The sequence below is a fragment of the Hyaena hyaena genome, unplaced genomic scaffold (assembly GCF_003009895.1).
Source record: "Hyaena hyaena isolate Hyena2069 unplaced genomic scaffold, ASM300989v1 scaffold_127, whole genome shotgun sequence".
Lineage (NCBI taxonomy): Eukaryota > Metazoa > Chordata > Mammalia > Carnivora > Hyaenidae > Hyaena > Hyaena hyaena.
In genome coordinates this window covers 1,600,984-1,626,939 of record NW_024080758.1, presented here as the reverse complement: position 1 = coordinate 1,626,939, position 25,956 = coordinate 1,600,984, and the positions used below count along the sequence as shown (strand labels likewise).

Genomic DNA, 25,956 nt, shown 5'->3' with positions numbered 1-25,956 from the left:
AAGAGCCTAAGTGTCAATCAACGGACGAATGGATCAAGAAGATGTGGTTTATCTATACGATGGACTACTACATGGCAATGAGAAAGAATGAAATCTGGCCATGTGTAGCAACATGGATGGACCTTGAGGGTGTTATGCTGAGCGAAATAAGTCAAGCAAAGAAGGACAGATACCATATGTTTGCATGTATAGGAGGTTTAGGAGGAACTTAATGGAGGACCATGGGGGAGAAGAAGGGGAAAAATAGTGGGGGAGAGGGAGGGAGGCAAACCATGAGAGACTCTTGAATGCCAAGAACAAACTGAGGGCTGATGGGGGTTGGGATAGGGGAAGGGGGATGATGGGCATAGAGGAGGGCATTTGTGGGGATGAACACTGGGTGTTATATGGAAACCAACTTGACAATAAACTAAAAAAAAAAAAAAGTCACAACTGCCTGCTAACTTAAACTTCCAGCAACCACTGTTTTCAATTACTATAATTTTGTCACCTCTAAAATCTTCTATTAATGGGGGCACTGGGGTGGCTCAGTTGGTTAAGCATCTAACTCTTGATTTCAGCTCTGGTCATGAAATCATGGTTTGTGGAATCGAGCCCCACATTGGGTTCTGTGCTGACAGCATGGAACCTGATTGGGATTCTCTCCCTAGCTCTCTCTGCCCCTTCTCCCTGATCATGCTCTTTCTCTCTCAAAAAATAAACATTAAAAAATATTCTATAAGTGGAATCATACAATATGCAACACTTGAAATTGGCTTTTTAACTCAGCATCCATCCAAGTTGTTAGGTATATCAATAGTGCATTCTTTAAACATAAAAGCTGAAACTATAAAATTCTTAGAAGAAAGCAGACAGAAACTTTCAAGGCATTAGATTTGACATTGATTTCTTGGATATGGCTCCAAAGGCATAGGCAACTAAAGGAAAAATAGACAAATTTGATGTCATCGAAATTTAAAACTATTTGCATCAAAAGACACTATCAATAGAGTAAAATGGCAACACATAGAATGGAAGAAAATATTTGCCTATCACATATAACACAAGGGATTAATATACAGCATATATAGTGATTGTCTAAAACTCAACAACAACAGAACAAAAACAATTTAAAAATAGGCAAAGGACTTGGATAGCATTTATCCAGAGAAGATTACACAAATAGCCAATAAGCATGTGAAAAGATACTCAACATCATTAATCATTAGGGAAATGCAAGTCAAAACCGTGGTGGGATACAACTTCATATCCATTAGGATGGCTGTGGAAGCCCACAGTGCCTGGCTGGCTAAAATGTAAGTAAGGAGTGTTTGCAGCTTGGGAAATGGCTGGTTGAGAAGCAGCAAAGCAGACCAGGAAAATGGGGTCCCCTTTGAAACATCAAGGCTGAAGACAGCCTGACCTTGCCTGTGGATCAACATGTTTCCCCACCCTGTAAATGCTTAATCTAAAGTAGTAAAACAACCTCCTTCCTACGACACATATACTGCCCGTCATGTTCCCATTGCCTGCTTGCATGTCACCCTGATTGTACTGTTCCTCCAATAATTTTTTAGTATGCTTTGTTCCTGTTTTTGAAACTACCCATCCCCTTCCCCTGCACCTCTTGAAATGTACTGATAAGATTCTCAATAAAAACTGGAGAAGAGCTTTGCTCAGGGCCATCGCCACTAGAGAGAGGGCTTGGCCCCGTGTCCTCTCCTCTGATTCAGGCGTCTGGAGTAATCTGTCATCCGCTGCCCCAGGCTTTGTTGGTCAAATCCAGCAGGTGACTATTATTAAAAATAAAGGCTTTACTGATAAACGTGCCAACATTTACAGAAGAAGTAATGCCTATACTTCTTAAACTCTTCCAAAAAATCAAAGAGAAGGGAACGGTCCCAAATTCATTTTACAAAGCCAGAAAAAATTACAGCTCGATATCCCTGATGAATATAGGTGCAAAAATTCTCAATAACATGCCAGCAAATTCAACAGCATATTCAGAAGATCACACATAATGATCAAGTGGGATTTGTCCCTCAGAAGCAAGGATGGTTCAATATATGCTAATCAATAAATGAGTTACATCACATTAATAGAATGAAAGACAAAAATCATATGATTATCTCAGTAGACACAGAAAAAAACATTTGACAAAATTTAACATCCATTTATGATAAAAACTCTTTTACAAATTATGTATAGAAGAAACATAACAAATGCAATATATGAAAAGACAGCTAACATCATACTCAGTGGTGAAAGCTTTTCCTCTAATATCAGGAACAAGACAAGGATTTCTATCCTCATCCCTCTTATCCAACACAGTATTGGAAGTCCTAACCAGAGAAATTAGGCAAGAAAAAAAAGGCATCCAAATTGGAAAGGGAAAAGTAAAATTGTCTGTTTGCTGATGAGAGTATGTTGTATACAGAAAATCCTAAAATAAGTTCCTAAGAGATTTTACCTTAATGTCAAAGACACTAAGGAAAACACCAAAGATTGCAATTAATATAAATTCTACATATGTGTTTATAAAAGCATTTAAATATGTATTTAATTAGATTTCTTTGATTTTATATTTATATTTATAAAATCACATTAATTTATTTTTATAATCAAATGTATATAACTAAATACATATCTAAGTTATAAAGCATTAGATATGTATTTAGTTATATATAATTAGAAAATGTTGATCAACTAACTCAAAATTCAGAAGACAGCACTGAATTCTAAACAAAAACAAAATATTTTTTTAAAAGTTTTTAAAAAATTTTCATCTAAGTTAGTTAGCATTGTGCAATAATGATTTCAGGAGTAGAATCCAGTGATTCATTGCCTACATAGAACATCCAGTGCTCATAAGAACAAGTGTTCTCCTTAATGCCCCTTGCCCATTTAGCCCATCCCTCCACCTGCAATCCCTCCAGCAACCCTCAGCTTGTTCTCCATATTTAAGAGTCTTTAAGAGTTTTGTCCCTCTCCCTGCTTTAGAAATTTTTTTAATGTTCATTAATTTTTGAGAGAGACAGAGCGTGAGTGGGGGAAGGGCAGAGAGAGAGGGAGACACAGAATGGGAAACAGGCTCCAGGCTCCAAGTTGTCAGCACAGAGCCTGATGCAGGGCTCAAACTCATGGGCTGTGAGATTATGACCTGAGCTAAAGCTGAACACTTAACTGAGCCACCCAGGCGCCCCTGTCCCCCTCCCTGTTTTTATGTTATTTTTGCTTCCTTTCCCTTATGTTCATTTGTTTTGTATATTAAATTCCACATGAGTGAAATCATATGATATTTGTTTTTCTCTGACTGATTAATTTTGCTTAGCATAATACACTTTACTTCCATCCATGTTGTTGAAAATGGTAAGATTTTCATCCTTTTTGATTGCTGAGTAATACTCCATTATATAAATATACCACATCTTCTTTATCTATTCATCTGTCAGTGGACATTTGAGCTCTTTCCATATTTTGGTCGTTGTCGATAGCGGTGCTGTAAACATTGGGGTGAATGTGCCCCTTTGAAACAGCACACCTGTATCCTTTGGATAAATACCTAGTAGTGCAATTGCTGGGTCATAGGTTAGTTCTACTTCTAATTTTCTGAGGAACCTCCACACTGTTTTCCAGAGTGGCTGCACTAGTTTGCATTCCCATCAGCAATGCAAAATGGTTCCTCTTTCTCTGCATTCTCTCCAATATCTCTTGTTGCCTGAGTTGTTAATTTTAGCCATTTTGACTGATGTGAAGTGGTATCTCATTGTGGTTTTGATTTGTGTTTCTCTGATGATGAGTGGTGTTGAGCATTTTTTTCACGTTTGTGTTAGCCATCTGGTGTCTTTAGAAAAGTGTCTGTTCATTTCTTTTGCCCATTTCTTCACTGGATTATTTGTGGGTTTTTTTGGGTATTGAGTTTGATAAGTTTTTTACAGATTTTGGCTACCATCCTTTTACCTGATATGTCATTTGCAAATGTCTTCTCCCATTCCTTTGGTTGCCTTTTAGTTTTGCTGATTATCTCCTCCCCTGTGCAGAAGCTTTTTATCTTGATAAGGTCCCAATAGTTCTTCTTCTTTTTTTTTTAAATGTTTTATTTATTTCTAGGAGAGAGAGAGAGAGAGAGAGACAGTATGAGCAGGGGAGGGTCAGAGAGAGAGAGGGAGTCACAGACTGAAACAGGCTCCAGGCTCTGAGCTGGCAGTCAGCACAGAGCCCGATGCGGGGCCTGAACCCATGAACCACGAGATCATGACCTAAGCAAAAGCCAGACGCTTAACCGACTAAGCCACCCAGGGGCCCCCCAATAGTTCATTTTTGCTTTGGTTTCCCTTGCCTCTGGAAACATCTGGAGATGTGTTGAGTAAGAATGCTGTGGGAAAGATCAAAGAGGTTTTTGCTTGTTTTCTCCTCTAGGATTTTGATGGCTTTCTGTCTTACATTTAGGTCTTTCATCCATTTTGAGTTTATTTTTGTGTATGGTATAAGAATGTGGTCCAGGTTCATTCCTCTGCATGTTGGTGTCCAGTTTTCCCAACACCATTTACTGAAGAGACCATCTTTATTCCATTGGATAGTCTTTTCTGCTTTGTCAAAGATTAGTTGGCATATGTTTGTGGGTCCACCTCTGGGTTTTCTATTCTGTTCCATTGATCTATGTGTCTGTTCTTATGCCAGTACCATATTGTCTTAATGATGACAGCTTTGTAGTACATCTTGAAGTCTTGAATTGTGATGCCTCCAGCTTTGGTTTTTTTCAGAATTGCGTTGGTAATTTGAGGTCTTTTGTGGCTCCATACAAATTTTAGGATTGTTTGTTCTAGTACTGTGAAGAATCCTGATAGCACTGGGTGTTATATGGAAACCACCTTGACAATAAACTATAAAAAATAAATAAATAAATAAAAAGTAAAGTCCAAACCAAAAGGGGAAAAAAAAAAAAGAATGCTGGTGTTATTTTGATAGGGATCGCATTGAATATGTAGATTGCTTTGGGCAATATAGACATTTTAACAGTATTTGTTCCTCCAGTCTATGAGCATAGAATATTTTTCCATTTTTTGGTGTGACTTCTTCAATATATTTCATAAACTTTCTATAGTTTTCAGTGTATAGGTTTTTCGGTTCTTTGGTAGGTTTATTCCTAGGTATTTTATGAATTTTAGTGCAATTGTAAATGGTATTGATTCCTTGATTTCCCTTTCTGCTGCTTCATTATTGGTGTATAGAAATGCCACTGATTTCTGTGCATTAATTTTATATCCTACAACTTTGCTGAATTCATGAATTAGTTCTAGCAAATTTTTGGTGGAATCTTTTGGGTTTTCCATATAGAATATCGTGTTGTCTGTGAGGAGTGAAAATTTGACTTCCTCCTTGCCGATTTGGATGCCTTTTATTTCCTTGTGTTGATTGCTGAGGTTAGGACTTCAAATACTATGGTGAAAAACAGTGGTGGGAGTGGATAATCTCTATTGTGTTTCTGACCTTAAGGGGAAAGTTCTCAGTTTTTCTCCATATAGGATGATATTGCAGTGGGTCTTTCATATATGGCTTTCATGATCTTGAGGTATGATCCTTCTCTCCTTCTTGAGGGTTTTTATGAAGAAAGGATACTGTGTTTTGTCAAATGCTTTCTCTGTGTCTATTGAAAGGATCATGTGGTTCTTTTCCTTCCTTTTATTAATGTGATGTATCACATTGATTGATTTGTGGATAATGAACCAGCCCTGCATCCCAGGTATAAATCCCACTTGATCATGGTGAATAATTCTTTTAATACATTGTTGGATTCAGTTGGCTACTATCTTGTTGAGAATTTTTGCATCCATGTTCATCAGGGAAACTGGTCTATAGTTCTTTTTAATGGGGTCTTTGTCTGGTTTTGGGATCAAGGTAATGCTGGCCTCATAGAAGGAGTTTGGAAGTTTTCCTTCCATTTCTATTTTTTGGAATAACTTCAAAAGAATAGGAGTTAACTCTTCTTTAAATGTTTGGTAGAATTCCTCTGGAAAGCCATCCAGCCCTGGTCTCTGGTTTTCTGGGAGGTTTTTGATAACCAATTCAAGTTCTTTACTAGTTATTAGTCTGTTCGAATTCTCTATTTCTTCCTGTTTAAGTTTTGGTAGTTTATATGTTTCTAGGAATTTCTCCATTTCTTCCAGATTGCCAAATTTATTGGCATATAATTGCTCATATTCTCTTATTATTGTTTGTATTCTGCAGTGTTGGTTGTTATCTCTCCTCTTTCATTTTTTGCTTTATTTATTTGGGTCCTTTCCTTTTTCTTTTTGATCAAACTGGCTAGGGATTTATCAATTTTGTTAATTCTTTCAAAGAACCAGCTCCTGGCTTTATTGCTCTGTTTTTTTCTCCCGATAGCATTGATTTCTGCTCTAATCTTTATTATTTCCTGTCTTCTGTTGTTTTTGGCTTTTATTTGGTGTTCTTTTCCCAGATCTTTAAGGTGTAAGGTTAGATTGTGTATCTGAGATGTCTCTTCCTTTTAAGGAAGGCCTATATTTGCTATACACTTCCTTCTTATGACCACCTTTGCTGCATCCCAGAGGTTTTGGGCTGCCGTATTCTCATTTCCAATGGCTTCCATGTACTATTTATTTATTTATTTTTAATTTCTTGATTAACCCATTCATTCTTTAGTAGGCTGTTCTTTATTCTCAAAGTATTTGTGGTCTTTCTAAATTTTTTCTTGTGGTTGATTTTGAGTTTCATAGCATTATGGTCTGAAAATATGCATGGTATGATCTCAATTTTTTTTTTAACTTGTTGAGGGCTGATTTGTGATCTATTCTGGAGAATGTTCAATGTGCACTTGAGAAGAATGTGTATTCTGCTGCTTTAGGATGAAATGTTTTGAATGTATCTGTTTAGTCCATCTGGTCCAGTGTGTCATTCAAAGCCATGGTTTCCTTGTTGATTTTCTGCTTACACGATCTATCCATTGCTGTAAGTGAGGTGTTGCGGCACCCTACTCTTAGGGTAGTATTATCAATGAGTTTCTTTATGTTTGTGATTAACTGATTTATATATTTGGGTGCTATCACATTTGGACCATAAATGTTTATGATTGTTAAATCTTGGTGTATAGACCCCTTAATTATAATGACCTTCTCCATCTCTTGTTACAGTGCTTCTTTTAAAATCTAGATTGTCTGTTTTAAGTATGGCTACTCTGGCTTTCTTTTGCCAACCTTTGGCATGATAGATGGTTCTCCATCTCCTTATTTTCAATCTGAAGGTGACTTTAGGTCTAAAATGGGTCTCTTGAAAACAGCATATAGATGTATATTGTTTTCTTATCCATGTTGTTACCCCATATCTTTTGATTGGAGTGTTTAGACACACGGACATTTAGAGTGAGTACTGAAAGGTATGAATTTATTGTCATTATGTCACCTGTAGAGTTGGGAGTTTCTGGTAGTGTTCTCTGGTCCTTTCTGGTCTTTTTTTTTTTGGTCTTTCTCCCCTCAGAGAGTCCCCCTTAGACATTCTTGCAGGGCTGGTTTAGTGGTCATGAATTCCTTTAGTTTTTTTTTGTCTGGGAAACTCTTTATTTCTTCTATTTTGAATGACAGCCTTGCTGAATAAAGAATTCTTGGCTGCATATCTTTCTGATTCAGCATGTTGAATATACCTTGTCATTCCTTTCTGGCCTGCCAAGTTTCTGTGGATAGGTCTGCTGCAAACCTCATCTGTCTTCCCTTATAAGTGAGGGACTTCTTTTCCCTTGCTGCTTTCATAATTTTTTCCTTGTCTGTGTGTTTTGTGAATTTGACTTCTGCCTTGTTGATGATCAGTTTTTGTTAAATCTCCTGGGAGTTCTTTGTACTTCTTGTATTTTGATGTCTGTGTCTTTCCCTAGGTTAGGAAAATTTTCTGCTATGATTTGCTCACATAAATCTTCTACCCCTTTTTCTCTCTTCATCTTCTGGGACTCCTGTGATTCTGATATTACTCCTTTTTAGTGAGTCACTGAGTTCTCTAATTCATATATTATGTGCTTTTGACTTAGTTTTCCTCTTTTTTCTGCTCCATTATTCTCCCTAAGTTTGTCCTTTATATTGCTGATTCCCTGCTCTGCTTCATCCATCCTTGCCACATGGTATCAATTCAAGATTGCATCCCAATTATAGCATTTTTAATTTAGTCCTGACTTGATTTTACATCTTTTATCCCCACAGAAAGGGATTCTAAATTTTTTTCCAACCCCAGCTAGTGTTCTTATAATCATGATTCTAAGTTAGAGTTCAGACATCTTGGTTATATCTGTGTTGAGTAAGTCCCTGGCTGTCATTTCTTCCTTTTCTTTCTTTTGGGATGAATTCCTTCATTTTGCCATTTTGGAGGAAGAAAAAGAAAATGAAAAAGATTAAAAACAACACAAAAAATCAAATAAAGGAAGCTAGATCTTAAGTATGTTTTGGTCCTGTTGTTGAAAGAAGCTTGATTGAATAGAGGAAAAAAAGGGAAACGAAAAGAAAAAGAAAAAAGTAAGAAAATGTTTAAAAACTAAGAAAATGTATACAGTGAAATAGAATCAAATGAATTAGAGAAGGTAAAGTAGAATAAAATAAATTTCAAAAATAATTTATACAGTAAAACCTTTTTAATTATATTAAAAATATAAAAATTTATATAAAAATTTACATAGTAAAAAATTAAAATTTTTTATATAAAAACAGATACTCTTTCTGTATCCAGGGAAGAAAAAAAGGGGGCACCTGGGTGGCTTAGTCAGTTGAACACCTGACTTGGGCTTAGGTCATGATCTTGTGGTCCATAAATTTGGGCCTCACATCGGGGTTTGTGCTGACAGCTCAGAGCCTGGAGCCTGCTTCAGATTCTGTGCTCCCTCTATCTCTGCCCCTTCCCTGTTCTCTCTCTCAAAAATAAATACACACTAAAAAATTAAAAAAAGAAAAAAAGAAAACACAAAACCAACAAAAAACCCCGAGTAGATGGACCAGTGATTAGAATGAAATCCAAATTAAATTACATCTAGTTTCCTCTAGAAGTCAAACTTTGAGGCACTTTATATTCCATACACCACACAGGCTGAGACTTGTGGTCATCCTCTAGGGCTTGGTTGGTGCAGTTGGATGGAGCTGGGTGTAATGGCTCATTCTCTGCTAGGCGGCACTGCGTAGCTTGCTGGGGTGGACTGTTGTAGAGCATGTATGGGTGTGTGCACACGTGCAGGAGGGGTGAAAATGGCATCAACCAGCTTTTCAGTCTCTAGCATCAGAGCTCTGTGGTCTACCCCACCAGCAATCAAGTACCCCTCCTTTGTCTCTGGCTTCCTTTCACTTACCACCTCTACACCGTCAGAGTCCAAGCCATCAGCCTTCCAGTGGGCACCTTCCTCCCGAATTTTATCTCAGATGGTGCTGTGTTTCCAAACCCCTCACTTCTGAGGGCCCTGCGGCTTGGACCTGCTCCGATCCTCTGGGGGAGGGTCTCCCAGAGCAATGGCCAGATTCTGGCTTGCCCTAGGAACGTTCCTGTGATCACACTGCTGCAGAGGCTCAGAGGTTGTGACTGGGATGCTGGCTTGTCCCAGAATAAGTTCGTGTGCTCTCACAGCATCAGCATTTCCGGGATTATGGTAAATCACAACACACAATCCGAGTCAGGTTTACCACACCCTGGCATTTTTGTTCCAATACCAGCAATCACATTCTCTGGGGTCTGCTGGGACCTTTGCCTGTGGAGAAGCTGTACAGCCTCCACCAAATTCCCTCCTAGCACAGTAGCAGGGGAACTGCTTCTCTCCGTGTGGTCCATGGACCCCTTGGACCTCACTATCATCTCCTGGGGATTCGTCCTTCCCATCAGAGCACTGCAAGGTGTTGGGCTGTGGAATTTCCGATGTTGTTCTGCCCTGTTTATAGAGTCCTAATGATACTGAAGTCCTCTCTTTTCTCCTTTCTCCCTCTCTTGTTCAGGCAACTGTGGGTGCTTCCACTCTTTCTCTAAATCTCCAGCTACTTTCGGGGGGAGTGCTTTTCCTCTTTCCCCCCCTTTCTCTGTTTTCTCTCCAAAAATACCACTCCCTACCCTCTGTGGCTTCTCTCTCTCCTGTTCACCTCTCCACAGTGAGTTCTGTGGCTCAAGTTATGAATATTGTTGTGTTAATCCCCAGGTCAATTTTCTAGGTGTGCAAAATGGTCCAATGCTGATCTAGCTGCATTTCAGGGACAAGAGAAGCAGAGAACTTCCATGCTGCTCTGCTATCTTGGCTGCTCCTTCCAAGAGTTCTCACAACAAATTTTTTTATTAAAAATGTTTAAAACTTATGTTTACTTTTAGAGTGATTTGCCACAAGAAATCAATAGAAAGAAAATGGATCTATAAGCAAATATTTACAGCAACAAGTCACTATTAGAAAAAATTTTTGAGACAGTAATTAAAACTGGAAACTATTAAAAACCTAAAGAGATTAAACACAAATGTACATGATATCTATAAGCTACTAAAATAGCTTATATCTTGTAAGGTTTGGTGACAGCTTAAAATGTTTCTTGGGGCACCTAGGTGGCTCAGCTGGTTAAACATTCAACTTTAGCCCAGGTCATGATCGCGCGGTCCGTGGGTTCGAGCCCCGCATCAGGCTCTGTGCTGACAGCTCAGGGCCTGGAGCCTGCTTCAGATTCTGTGTCTCCCTCTCTTGCTGTCTCTCTGCTGCTTGTACTCTCTCTCTCTCCCTTTCTCTCTCTCTCAAAAATACACAATAAACATTAAAAATACAAAATAAAATGTTTCTTTTATTTCACTGTTCTAATCACGTGATGTTTTAATTTGCTTATTATTTGACTCACACATAGATCATACATTTTTATTTTTCCAATAATTTCTGTGGGCTTTTTTCTTATTAACTAAAAAAGAAATGCATATCTTTGTTTCATTTATATCTTTATGCATTTGCACTTCCATATTCATACAGTTTGTTTCATGGCAACTACTTCATCTTGTTGACATTCTTCAAGGACAATTTAACTTCCTCAATAAAGATATGCCTTCTAGGCCTGACTGCCCCCTACCAAAGTCAGGATTTCTTATCAAACACCTAAGTTCATTTTACCATCCCTTAAAGCCTATGACTTCCTCTTTGTTGGGTTCATTTTTTATTTTGCTGGAACACATGGTGGAACTTGGTTTTGCCAGACAGACAAGTCATTTAGTGGGCATTGCCTTTTGTTTATCTGATGAGCACTTAAGCCTCCTTGATGTTTGGAGAATTCCCTGCCTCCTCAGAGGACAATGGTGGTGACAACAACTTCCAGATTCTGGAGGCAGCAGCGCCAGCATGTGGTCAGGACCGCCAGCTGCAATTCCAAGCAAAGGCAGCGGAGATGCATACTAGTTGGCTCCTGTGGTATGATCTTGGCTGTGGCATTACGGCTGGTCTTTCTCAGTTCCGACCCATTTTCCAAGCCTTCCTGGCAATTCTGTGAGCTACTCAAAATCTTTGCAACCTTTTTTTTTTTTTGGGATAAAAAAAAGCTCATTTCTTTTTCTTGCTGTATCACATTTCCCATTTTACCCATTCACAATGAAGGATACAAATTGTTTCTAGTTTGGGGCTATTACAAACAAACAAAAAAAAGCGCTGCTATGAAAGTTTTTGCACAGCTTTTTGTTTGATAAGCTTTCATTTCCCCATGTCTAGGTCTAGAATAAATAATGAGAAGTCAGATTCCTGGGATATATGGCAAATACATGTTTTAAGTTATAAGAAACTGCCACTCAGTGTTCCAGAGTGGCTGTAGATTTTACCTCCTCTCGAGCAATGTGTGAGATACAATTTCTCTGTATCCTTGTTAGCATCTGGAATTACCAGTATTTTTAAATTTTAGATACTCTGATAGGCATGTAACATTATCTTGTAGCGTTAATTTGTATTTACCTAATAGTTAATAATGTTGAACACCTTCTCATGAGCTTATTTGCCATCCATATATCCTTTATCACAAAGCTTCTGTTCAAGTTGTTTGACCATTTCCTAACTGCATAATTTGTTTAGAGCATTCTTTATATATTCTGACTACAAGTTCTTTGTTGAATATGTGATTGGCAAATGATGTACTCCTAGTCTGTGGCTTGTTGTATTTTCATCTTCTTAAAAGCTCTCTGTAGAGCAAAAGTTAAAGTTTGATGAAGACCAATTGAATAATTCATTCTTTTATAGATTATGCTTTTAGTATCATTTCTAATGCTTTGCTTAGCCCTAAGTCATGAAAATTTTCTACTCTAAAAAGTTTATAGTTTTATGTTTTATGGTTAGATCTATTTAACATTTTAAATTAATTTTTGTATAAAGAATTTCTTTGTGTGTGTGCCTACAAATGTTCAATTATTCTAACACAATTTGGTGAAAGACAACCCTTCCTCCATCAAACTGCTTTTGTAATCTTTGCTAAAAATCAGTGGTCTAAAGAAAAGTTAATACAATTCAGTGGATAAAGTTTTCATCTCCCTGGATAGAGTAGTTTTGGAAGTTCTCTATTTCCTGCTTTTCCATCATCCATGTAAATTTCCCTTTCAGCATTGTTTCAGCTGTGTCTCACATATTATGTCATGTTATATATTCATTTTCCATCATCTCAGTATTTTTTATTTCTCTTGAGACTTCTTTGACAAATAAATTATTTTGCAATGTGTTTAATTCCCAAGTGTTTGGAGATTTCTGGCTGTTACTTGTGTTACTGATTTCTGGTTTGATTCCTTTATAGTCAGAAACACATTTTTTTTGTGATTTAAATTCTCTTAAAAATTTTAAGGCTCATTTTATGACCAAAGATATAGTCTTTCTTGGTTACTGTACTGTGCATGCTTAAGAATAACATGTAGGGGCACCTGGGTGGCTTAGTCAGTTGAACATCTAACCTCAGCTCAGGTCATGGTTCTTGCATTAGTGAGTTCAAGCCTTGTATTGGGCTTGTTGCTATCGTTGCAGAGCCAGCCTTGGATCCTCTATCACTCTCTCTCTGCCCCTCCCCCACTCGAGCTTTCTCTCTCTTAAAAATAAACAAACATGAAAAATAATAACATGTATATTACTGTTGTTTGGTAGAGTATTCCATGATTGTCAGATCTCATTTTTTTATGGCACTATTCAGTTCTTCTGTATCCTTACTATGTCTAGTAATTCCTTCAATTATTGGAAGTATTGAAGCATCCAACTATAATTGCAGATTTGTCTATTTTTTCAATTCTTTTAGCTTTTCAAAAAATTTCTGTAACTTCTTATTTTGAAAGAGTTATAGATTCACAGCATGTTGCAAAGATGTCAATGACCCCTCACCAAGTTTTCTCCTAGAGGTTATGTTCTTATGTAATGGTTGGGTACAATATCCAAAGCATATTGATATCCCTTTACCCCCCCCCATTTATAATACAGCTGTCTCAAATATTTCCTCTACATACATTGAGAACCACACGTGACAATGTTATAATATTTTGCTTCAATCATCAAACATGAGTTAGAAGGTTCAAGAGTAAGGACAGACAATTGTATCCTCCCATGCTTTTACTCTTTCTCTTGTGCTTTCTTATATCTGATGTTCAAAGATTTCATTTTCTATCTCTCTTATGTTTTAAGCATTTTCTGTATCCATCCTTTTAATGTATGTCTTCTGACTGCAAGTTTTCATAGTTTTCCTTCATTTATAAGTGTCATTGTTTTATCTTCATTCTTGATTGAAGGATATAGAATCCTGGGCTGATGGTTCTTTCCTTTTGAGTTTTGAAAAGAGTTGTACAAATTCCTATTGGCTTCCATGGTTTTTGATGGGGAAGAAATCCATTGTTCAAAGTGTCATGCTCTATAGGCAATGCATTGTTCCTTTCTGGTTATTTTATTTTATTTTATTTTATTTATTATTTTTTAAAATTTTTTTAATGTTTTATTTATTTCTAGGAGAGAGAGAGAGAGAGACAGCATGAGCAGGGGAGGGTCAGAGAGAGAGGGAGTCACAGATTGAAACAGGCTCCAGGCTCTGAGCCGGCAGTCAGCACAGAGCCCGACGTGGGGCTCGAACACACGAACCGCGAGATCATGACCTAAGCGAAAGTCGGACACTTAACCGACTAAGCCACCCAGGCACCCCTCTTTCTGGTTATTTTAAAGGCTTTCCTTTTATATTTAGTTTTCAGAAGTTTGATTATGATGTCTTAATGTGAGCTTTTGGGTGCTTATCTTATTTGGGATTTGTTGTGATTCTTTAAATTTCTTTTTTTTTTTTTTTAACATTTATTCATTTTTGAGAGACAGAGAGAGACAGAGTGTTAGTGGAGGAGGGCAAAGACAGAGGGAGACAGAATCTGAAGCAGGCTCCAGGCTCTGAGCTGTCAGCACAAACCCCTACACAGGGCTTGAACCATGAGGTCTCTCATGAATCATGAAATCATGACCTGAGCTGAAGTTGGACACTTAACCAACTGAGCCACCCAGGCGCCCATGTTGTGCTTCTTTAATTTGTTTTAAGATTTGTTTCTTTTGTCAACTTTTGAAACCTTCAGCCATATTTTCTTTCTCTCCTTTTTCAGTCCCACCCTCTTTTTCTTTCCTAGAACTTCAATGACACACATGCCAGATCTTTTGTCATAGTTCCACAGGTCCCTGAGTCTCTTTTCATTTTATTTCTATTTGCTATCTGTATGTTGTTCAAATTGGGTGATTTCTATTGTTCTATCTTAAGTTTCTCGATTCATCCCTTTGCTTACTAATTCCAACATCTTTATCATATGGTATCTATTGCCTTTTCTTTTTAAAAAAATGTTTATTTATTTATTTTGAGAGAGAGAGCACACAAGCAAGCAGAAGAGGGGCAGAGACAGAGAGAGAGCTGGAGAAAGAGAATCCCAAGAAGGCTCTGTGCTGACAGCACAGAAAGGTTCAATCTCACAAACCATGAGGTTATGTCCTGAGCTGAAGTGAAAAGTCAGGTACATAACTAGCTGAGCCACCCAAGCACCTCTGTTGATTGTCTTTTCTTTTTAAAGTTAAGAGTTTCATTTGTCCTGGCCTGATGAGTAACTTTTGGACCGTATCCCCTGAACATTTTAGTATTATACAATAAGACTCTAATTCCTATTTAAATCTTTCATGTTATCAGGTAGTCAATCTGTTTAGAATCAGAATGCATGTCCTAGTTCACTTTTGTGGACTGTGGTTCAAATGTTAGTTTATAAAGCTACCGCAGTGCCATTTTGTTCTTTTACACTTTTGTGTTAACAGGAATAGAGGACTCCACCCACTAGTCCCCCAGCACTAGTTCGGGAGGGGAAGCTGTGTTTGCTTGTTATTGCAGGGCAGAGGTTAGTCAGAATCCTGCCCACAAGCACCACAGGGAAGGGGTACTGCCTTGCTGCTTCATTACTTCCTTACTATGGGGTGGGGTTGACTTTGGGATTCCGTCCACAGGGTCTGCAGAAGAGGGGTCCCACCTTACTAGAAGGTAGAGGTAGAAGTCAGGGTTCCACGTACAGGTGCTCCAGGGTGAGGCCCGGCCTCATTTGTGTGTGTGTGTGTGTGTGTGTGACATGAACAGAAGTGGTAATTAGCTTTGCCTTGTTGCTGCAGTATGGGGATGGAAGTCAAGAGTTCTGTCTGGAAGCACCAGGAGAGAAGGACCCGGCCTCATTACCGTAGAGGGGTGAGAGTCAGATTTCTACCTGTAGGCTCCACAAGGGAGGGGAAGTTCCTCATTACTGCAGGAGGTGGGAAGAAAAACAGGGTTCTGGCTAGTGGAACACCTATTGCAGCACCCATTGTGGTAGGAAATGGGAATAGCTCTTTTTTCCAGTGGTTGGTTCAAGAACAGGCAGGTATGTTAAAAGATTTCTGCCCTCTGGGCCACCAATGGTCTTTCTGGTCTTTTGGACAAAGAATGCAGGCCTTTCTTGGGGACTGTTTTCTTCTGTGCTTGCTGGAATTAATGAAGTTCAGGCATCTCTAATGCCCAGGCCAGAGTACAGAGGAAGCAAGGAAAAACTTCAGGGAACTCACTGGTGGGGTGCTGTTAGAATCTCAAGGTCCCTAGTCACCTCTACTTTCCTTTCAGTCTCTTTCAATCTTTTTGTGAGTGAAATGTATTTTGTCTAGGATTTCTTTCCGTTATAAATAGTGGCAGAAATAAAATGGGAGCATTTACTCCATCTAGTCTGGAACCGGAAATCTTGACATAATATATTTTAAAATTGTCATTATCATATGGAAAATGGATGGTAGGGTGGGGGCAGAGTGGGAGCACTGAGATTAGTTAGGGAGCTCTTCCTTGAGAAAGTATGAAGATGGTGGTGTCATGTACTGTGATGGTGGAGCCTGTGGGAAGAACAGATTTACAGGAACACTGGAGAGACCATTTTATCCACACTTCATATAACTTGTTTATAAGATATCTAAACAGGGATGGCAGTAGTCAGTTGAATTTATTATTTGAAAAGGAAAGAGGAAAGTTCTTGCTGGAGATATAAATTTGTAAGCCGTTTTCATATAATTGATATCTAAAACCATTGGGTCTAAGTGAGATCACCTGGGGAGTGGATGCAAAGAATCATTTAAAGATTAGTGAAGGAAGAGGAGTAAGTAAAGGAGATGGCAAAGGGTAGCAAGTAAAGTAGGAGGGGAAACTAAGATGTTTTGGTGCTCGCGAAGCCATAAGAGGAGAGTGTTTCAGGAAAAAAGAAATGGTTAAACATGTTAAATGCTGCCAAATCTTGAGATGTGTCCATTAGATTTCGTGACATGGGGGTTGAAATTTGATCACACAATTCAGTGGATTAAAAGCAGAGTCACTACAATGGCTATTTTGTTCAAGCTGTACAACCATATATGGAAGTTCTAGGTTGTAGAGACTGAAGCTGCATGGTATTCATTGCTGACTACAAGAGACTCACACCAGACAAAAAGACACATGCAGATTGAAAGTGAAGGGATGAAAGAACATTCATCATGCAAATGGAAGTGAAAAGAAAGCTTGGGTAGCAATATTTATATTGGACAAAATAGGCTTTAAAACAAGAGACAAAGAAGGACATGACATAATGATGAAAGAAACAATCCAACAGGAGGATATAATCATTGAAATAATTTATGCAGTGACAGGGGAGCACCTAGTTACATAAAGCAACTATTAAGGGACATAAAGGAAGAAATTGACCTTAACACAATAAGAGTAGGGAATTTACCACCCTGCTTATATCAGTGGATATATCATTGGGAGAGAAAATCAACAAGGAAATGGTGGCTTTGAGTGACACGTTAAACCAGATGGACCTAACAGATATATTCAGAACATTCTATCCTAAAACAGTAGAAAACACATTATTTTCAAGAACACATGGAACATTCTCCAGGACAGATCACATGTCAGGCCACAAAAGAAGTCTCAACAAATTTAAAAAGACTGAAGTCATACCATTCATCTTTTCCATCCACAGCCCTATAAAGCTAGAAATCAGTAGCAAGAAAATGTCTGGAAAGAACACAAATAAATGGAGGTTAAACAACGTGCGACTCAATAATAAATACGTCAGCCAAGAAATCAAAGAAGAAATCAGAAAAATACATAGAGACAAATAAAATAAAAACACAACAGTCTAACACCTTTGGGATGCAGGAAAAGTAATTCTGAGAGGGAAGTTTATAGCAACAGAGGCCTACCTCAAGTGACAAGAAAACATCTCAAATAAACAAGCTAACCTTACATCTAAACAAACTAGAATAAAAAGAAAGAACAAAACAAAACCCAAACCAGTACAAGGAAGGGAATAGTAAAGATTACAGCAGAAATAAATGAAATAGAAACTTAAACAATAGATCAATGTTCTTTGAAAAGATAGACAAAATAGATAAACTATTAGCAGAACTCATAAAAAAAGAGGACACAAAGAAACAAAATCAGAAATGAAAGAGAATAATAACAACCAATGCCTCAAAAATATGAAGGATCATAAAAGAATATTATGAAAAATTATATGCCAACAAATTTGACAACCTAGAAGGAAAGCATAAATTCCTAGAACATGTAACCTCCCAAAATGGAATCAGGAAGAAATAGAAAATTTGAACAGACTAATTACCAGCAATGAAATTGAATCAATAATCAAAAAACTTCCAACAAACAGGTCCAGGAACAGATGGCTTCACAGCTGAATTCTAGAGAACATTTATAGAAGAGTTAATATGCTTTCTTCTGAAACTATTCAAAAAATATAAAGTAAGGAAAGCTTCCAAATTCATTCTACGAAGACAGAATTACCATGATACCAAAACCAGATAAAGACACTATTAGAGAAGTGAATTACAGGCCAATATCTCTGATGAACACAGATGCAAAAATCCTTAAAATATTAGCAAACAGAATCCAATTATGCATTAAAAAAGTCACTTACCATTATCAAGTGGGATTCATTCCTGGGATACAAGAGTGCTTCTATATTCATAAATCAACTGATGCGAAACATCACATCAATAGAAAAAAAAGATAAAAACTATATGATCATCTCAATAAATGCAAAAAAAGCATTTCACAAAGAACAACAGCAATTCATGGTAAAAACTTTCAACAAAGTAGATTTAGAGGGAACATATCTCAATATAACAAAGGCGATACAGGAAAAAATCAACAGGTAACATTATACTCAATGGTGAAAAACTGAAAGCTTTTCCCCTAAGACCAGGAACAAGGCAAGGATGTCCTTTCCCATCGCTTTTATTGAACATAGTACTGGTGGTCTTGCCACAGTGATCAGACAAGAAAAAGAAATAAAATGTATCCAAACTGATAAGAAGTACAACTTTCACTATTTGTAGATGACATGAAAATCCTAAAGACTTCTATCAAAATCTACCAGACCTGATAAGTTAATTCAAAGTTTCAGGATACAAAATTAATATACAGAAACCTGTTGCATTTCTGTACACTTTTCAGGATACAAAATTAATATACAGAAATCTGTTGCATTTCTATACACTAATAATAAAGTAGCAGAAAGAGAAACTAAGAAGACAATCCCATTTATGACTGCACCAAAAAGAATAAAATAACCTAGGAATAAACTTAACCAAGGAGGTGAATGACCTGTACTCTGGAAACTATAATACACTGATGAAAGAAATTGAAAATGACACAAATAATTGGAAAGATATTCCATGCTGATGGATTGGGAGAACAAATATTGTTAAACTGTTCATACTACCCAAAGCAATATACAGATTTAATGCAATCTCTATCAAAATACCAACAGCATTTTTCACAGAACTAAAACAAATAATTCTGAAATTTGTATGCAGCCACAAAAGAACCCCACAGAACTAAAGCAATCTGGAGAAAGAAGAACAAAGCTGGACGTATCACAATTCCAGATTTCAAGTTACATTACAAAGCTGTAGTAATCAAAACAGTATGATAGGCAAAAAAAAAAAAAAAAAAAAAATTGACATATAGTTCAATAGAATAGAGAGCCCAGAAACAAATCCACAATTATATGGTCAATTAATCTATGACAAAGGAGGCAGGAATATACAACAGGAAAAAGATAGTCTCTTCAACAAATTGTGTTGGAAAACTGGACAGCTACCTGCAAAAACAATGAAACTGGACCACTTTCTCACACCACACACAAAAATAAACTCAAAATGAATTAAGGACCCAAATGTGAGACCTTGACACTATAAAAATCCTAGAAGAGAATACAGGCAGTAATATCTTTGTCATCAACAATAGCAATTTTTTTTTCTAGACATGTCTCCTGAGACAAGGGAAAGAAAAACAAAAATAAACTATTGGGACTACATCAAAACTAAAACTTTCTGCAGAATACAGGAAACAATGAACAAAACAAAACAAAACAAAACAAAATCCAACCTTCTGAATGGGAGAAAGTATTTGCAAATGATATATCTGATAAAGGTTTAGTATCCAAAATATATAAAGAACCTATACAAGTCAATGCCAAAAAACCCCAAATAATCAAGTTAAAGAATAGGAAGAAAATAGGAATGGATATTTCTGCAAAGAGGATGGCCAACAGACATAAGGGAAGATCCTCAACATCAGTAGTCACCATAGAAATGAAAATCAAAATCACAATGAAATATCATCTCACATCAGTCCAAATGGCTAAAATCAAAGAAACAGCAAACGTTGATGAGGATGTGAAGAAAAAGAAACACTTGTCCGTGGTTGGTGGGAATGCAAAGTAGTGTAGCCACTGTGGAAAACAGTATGGAGGTTCCTCAAAAAGTTAAAAATAGAATTACTCTATGACCCAGTAATTCCACTACCCGTGTATTTGCTCAAAGACAACAAAAATACTAATGTGAAAAGATGTATCCACCTCTATATTTATTGCAACATTATTTACAATAGCCAAGATATGGAAGCAGCCCAGTGTCCATTGATGGATGGATGTATGCATAAAGAAGATGTGGAACACACACACACACACACACACACACACACACACACATATATGATGGAATATCATTCCATTGTAAAATGGAGTGAGATATTGCCTTTTGTAACAACACAAATGGACCTAGAGAATATAATGCTAAGTAAAATAAGTCATTCAGAGAAAGACAAATACCATATGATTTCACTCCTATGTGAAATTTAAGAAAACAAATGATCTAAGAATAAAAAAGGACACACAAAAAATCAGATTCTTAACCACAGAGAACAAATTAGCGGTCACCTGAGGGAAGGCGTGGGGGGAATGGGTAAAATAGGTGATGGGGATTAAGGAGCACACTTGTCATGATGAGCACTAAGTGATGTATAGAATTATTGAATCACTAGATTGTATACCGGAAATTAATATGACATTGTACATCAATTATAGTAGAATTAAGAAAACAAATCAATAAATATTTTTTAAAAATAGAAATATAGAAAGTATGTTGTCAGAGTATAACAGAATTAGATTAGAAGTTAGTACAGAAAGGTAACTGAAAAATCCCCAAATACTTGGAAATTGACACACTTTTAAATAACACATGGGTCAGAGAAGAAGTCTCAAGAGACATGCAAAAATTAAATATTTGAACTATATGGAAATACAGTGGCCAATAGAATCCAACAATATATAAAAAGAATTATATATAGTGGCCAAATGGGATTTATTTTAGGCATGTGAGGCTCGTTCAACATTCCAAAAATCAGCCAGTGTAATCCACTACAACAGGGCAAAGGGTAAAAATCATATGTGCACAGCAAAGGAAATCAACAACCGAGAGGACAACCTACTGAGTGAGAGAAAATATTTACAAATCATATGTTTATTAAGGAGCTGATATTCAAAATATATCAAAACTCATACAACTCAATAGCAAAAAAACCCCAAAAAACCCAAAACGAACAATCCAATTAGAATGTGAGCAGAAAATCTGAATAGGCTTTTTTCCAAAGAAAAAAGACATACAGATGGCCAACAGGCACATGAAAAGATGCTCACCTTACACCAGTCAGAATGGCTAAAATCAAAAAGATAAGAAACAACAAGTGTTGGCAAGGATGTGGTGAAGAAGAAAGTCTTGTGCACTGCTGGTGGGAATATAAATTGGTATAGCCACTGTGGAAAACAGTATGAAGGTTACTCAAAAAATTAAAAATAGAAATACCATATGATGCAGTAATTCCACTGCTGAGTATTCACCCACTCCCAGGAAAACACTAATCCAAAAAGATATATTCACCCCTATGTTTATTGCAGCATTATTTACAACAGCCAAGATATGGAAGCAGCCCAAGTGTCCACAGATAGATTAATGGATAAAGAAGATATGGTGTATATACACTGGGATATTACTCAACCACAAAAAAGAAGGAAATGTCTCCATTTGCAATGACATGGATGGACCTCAAGGGCATTATGCTAAGTGAAATAAGACAGAGAAAGACAAAAACTGTATGATATACTTTTATATGGAATCTAAAAAATGCTGAGCTCATAGAAACAGAGTAGAATGGTGATTGCAGGGGGTGGGCAAAATGGGGACCTGGTGGTCAAAGGGTACAAACTTCCAGTAATAAGATGAATAAATTCTGGGAATCGAAGGTATAGCATGATGAGTAGAGTTAACAACACAGTATTAAATACTTGAAAGTTGATAAGAGAGTAGATCTTGAATAATCTTACAAAAAAGAAGTGGTAATTATGTGAGGTGATAAAGGTGTTAAAAATGCTACTATTGTAATCACGTCACAACATATAAGTGTATAGTATAAATAGTGTGCACCTAAGCTCACACAATGTTATATATCACTTAAATCTCAGTAAAGCTGAACAAAAAGAAAGAAAGTAGCACTCATTACAAACAAAGAAAACAAACCAGTCCAAAGTTTATCAACAGTAGAACGGAGAAATATCGTACAAGATAAAAAATGAATAAACTATACATACAGTACATGAATAAATCATATAAAGTTGACTCCTCCCAAAAGCAATATGTACAATGTATAGAAAACATGATTCAATTTATATAAAGTAGAAAAATAAACACAAAACCAAAACCCACTACACTGCATTGCTTAGGAATCATGTAGCAAGCTAAAAAAAAAAAAAAAAAAAAAATTAGAGCAGTTATTACCACAAAATTCAGAATAATACTTTTAGAGGGAACAAAATAATTATATCCATACAAGTACTTCTAAGGTGGAGGGAGAAATTATATTCATGCATGGGGCACATATGGGGACCTTCTGTACTATTGTTAGTGTTTTACCTCTTGATAGTGGTTAGAGGGCTAATTATTATTATTAAACTGTATACTACACTTTTATGGTTTTTTTCTTTCTGATAGAATTCACAGTTAAAATGGTAAGAAAACCCCCTCAGAATAAACCCCTGAAATTTCAAGGTTTTTTTTTTTAACCAAACTGTACGAATAAGTTATCCTGTACCCCACCCCTGAGGGGCACCCCACTGCTGGTCCTCTGTCTCTTAAGTGTGAGTGTCGGGCACAAAGTAAGCCTCGTAGAGGAAGTTAATGAGAGACGGGGATGGCTTGAAGTTCAGATATGTAATAAAATACAGGAAAGCATTCAAAGTCAGAGATGGTCCAGGGAGAGCATGAAGAGTAAAGGGTGGAGTTATGATTTGAGCATCTGTCAGTCACATTACATATTGGCTGATAAAAACCCAAACAATTTACATTTTGTCAGAGCTGTTTTGCCGATGACGTATCAAAACTGGAGCATTATGAGAGTGCCCTCGAACGACTCAGGTGAAAAAATCCTGATTTGGTCAAGGTGGACATCTTAGAGGCAGCGATACCTGACTTGAGACAGAAAGCATAAGAAGATGAAGAAAGGGAATGAGTCCTGGAGCAGCAGGTGTGTACAGGGGACAGCAGGGCTCTGGCGCTGAGGCAGGGTGTGTGGAGTGCTCGGGCCAAAGACAGACAGGGACAGAGTATCCGGGCTTTGTGTGTCATTGTCAAGAGTCTTAAGAGTCTGCTGTTGGTGACTGAGAGCCACAGAACGGTTTTACGGAAACGACATGGTCATGAATAAACGTGAAATTTTAAAAAGGTAAAGTATTATGTATGCATGGGCTAAGTAATGTTAAAATGTACCTATTTTACCTTTAAAAGATGAGAAATTAGGTAACAGTCATGCTGAAAGTGTTTAATTACAATTGGTTCATTTTATTCCCTCTGAAGTCACTTGCCAAATAAAATGATTAATTGATACATTGCCATTCTGATTTATCTATCAGTCCATCTCTTGTGAATTTGACTACCAAGAGGCATGTAACATACTGTTCAAAAAACAGATCTTGACTCATTAAGACACAGTCTCATATGAAACTAAAACTTCTCATTTTATGTTTCTCTTCAACAGGTTTTAATTGTAACGGAAGACAGAACCTACATCTTGAAAGAGATAAATTTGTAACAAATGAAATTAAGGACGTATAGATCTTCCTTGAATTACGATGGACTATAAATTGAAAATGTGGAAAATGCATTTAATGCGTTTAACCTACCAAACATCATAGCTTAGCCGAGCTTACCTTAAATGTGCTCCAAACACTCACATTAGCCTACAGTTGGGCAAAATCATCTAACACCGGGGCTGTTTTATAATAAGGTGTTAAATACCTCATGTAAATCACTGAATACTGGACTGAAAATGAAAAAACAATGGTTGTACGGGTTCAGAATAGTTTAAGAGCACTAGTTGTTTACTCTTGTGATCACTGCCGGCACCCAGCATTGCGTGAAGGTCTCATACCACCTCAGTAGTCCACTAGTCCGGGAAAAGATCCAAGATCAAAGTACAATTTCTATTGAATGTGTATCACTTTCGCACTATAGTGAAGTAGAAAAACTGTAAGTCAAACTACATAAGTTAAAGACCATCTGTATTTATCCACAGTACTGCCCCTTCAGGAAATTCACTAATCTCCAAGTGGTAAAGGATTCAGTAAGGGACTGGGCAGATTTCTGAAGGATGATCTCAAGGCATGCTCAGGAATATCTTTAAAGCACTTTAAAGGTTAGCGTCTTTATGAACAATGTGGTTCACAGAAAGTAGGGAAAATGCTCAATATAAATTGAGGAGGAAGATTTATAATTGGGGAGACTGAGCACTGGCTCCAAACCACTACAGTGGCTAAAGGTAATGGATAATTAAGGCATGTTTAGTTAGTTCTGGAATGCTTAAAATTATTCAAAGCCCTTAAAAAGGACCCATAGCATATTATTTTCTCTGTGAAAACACTAATGTTTCCACCTACCAGTGAAGGTTCATTTGCATTCAATAGCAGCTCATCAGGATCTGCATTTTCTGGATCATATATCCACACAACAATAATCTACAAAATAAAAAGTGTTTGCATTTCTTTACATTTTGGACAAATATCATCTTTATGACAATAAAAATGTTTTTATTTATTTAACCAATTTTGATTGAATTTTCATTAAAAAATTCAAAGGTGGTATGTGTTGCTTTTAACAAGTGAAACAAACCAAAGACCTCTGAAGGAAGAGTTAATTTCCCTCTACACTCCTGGGGCAACCAATGTTAAAGCTTTGTACGTATGTTTCTATCTCTTTCTCTATAATCACAATTCAACACTTGCTTTTGTCATTTGATACATCACTTGATCTATATCATTATCATTTCAATAGATGTACATCTCATTTTTTCTGTCTTGTTGATTTTTTCCTTGAACAATTTATTCACATACTTAAAAACAAATTAAATTCAAAATAAAGTGAAAATGGTCTCTCCCAGCCCTGTACTCCATCACTCAGTTCTCATAAGCCCACTGTACCCTCAAGTATCTACAATTATTTGTTTATATTTCTGTAAAATTTCTGTGTATAACTAAGATGTTATTTTTTCTTTTTATATAAATGCAAGTATCCTAAACACACTTTTTCAAACATATTCATTTAAAGCTATATCTTAGAGATCTTTACATATTTTCATTAACTTTTCCACTAATATTATTCCAAATTATGGAGGAATCATAATTTACCTAACTAGTAACCTACTAATAAACATTTGTTCTCAATCCTTTGCCATTATAATCATTGCTATAATGAGCAATTTTGTGCATATTATTATTTTGTACTTTGGAGTATAACTAAAAGTGCAATTGTTGAGTCATACAGTATATGCATTTGTAATTTTCACAGATACTGCAATGTATGGGATTTCTTCTTTCCTCATTATGTGTTGTCACACATTTGGAATTTGCCAGTCTGGTGGGTGAAAAAAGGTACTGTGATACAATTTTAACCTCTTTTTTATTATAAAAAGTTTGAGCATCTTTCCATATGTTCAAGGTCCACTTGTACCTCCTGTCCTGTGAACTATCTGTTCATTTCCTTTGCCTATTTTCCATTTTCTACTGGGTTGTTAGTCTTTTATTTATTCATTTGTAGAAGTTCTTTATGTTAATAACTTTGACATCTATATGTTCTATATCCTG

At 36.7% G+C, this 25,956-nt stretch overlaps 1 protein-coding gene across 4 annotated transcripts in view; it reads right to left on the bottom strand.

Annotated features, from left to right (window-relative positions):
• Positions 1-25,956, bottom strand: part of CATSPERE (catsper channel auxiliary subunit epsilon) — a 151,842-nt gene that overhangs the window by 77,964 nt on the left and 47,922 nt on the right. For all 4 annotated transcript variants that reach the window (XM_039237502.1, XM_039237501.1, XM_039237505.1 and 1 more), the window contains exon 7: positions 24,754-24,831. In XM_039237502.1, the coding sequence (XP_039093433.1) occupies positions 24,754-24,831 (78 nt within the window). The remainder of the gene's footprint in view (positions 1-24,753; positions 24,832-25,956) is intronic.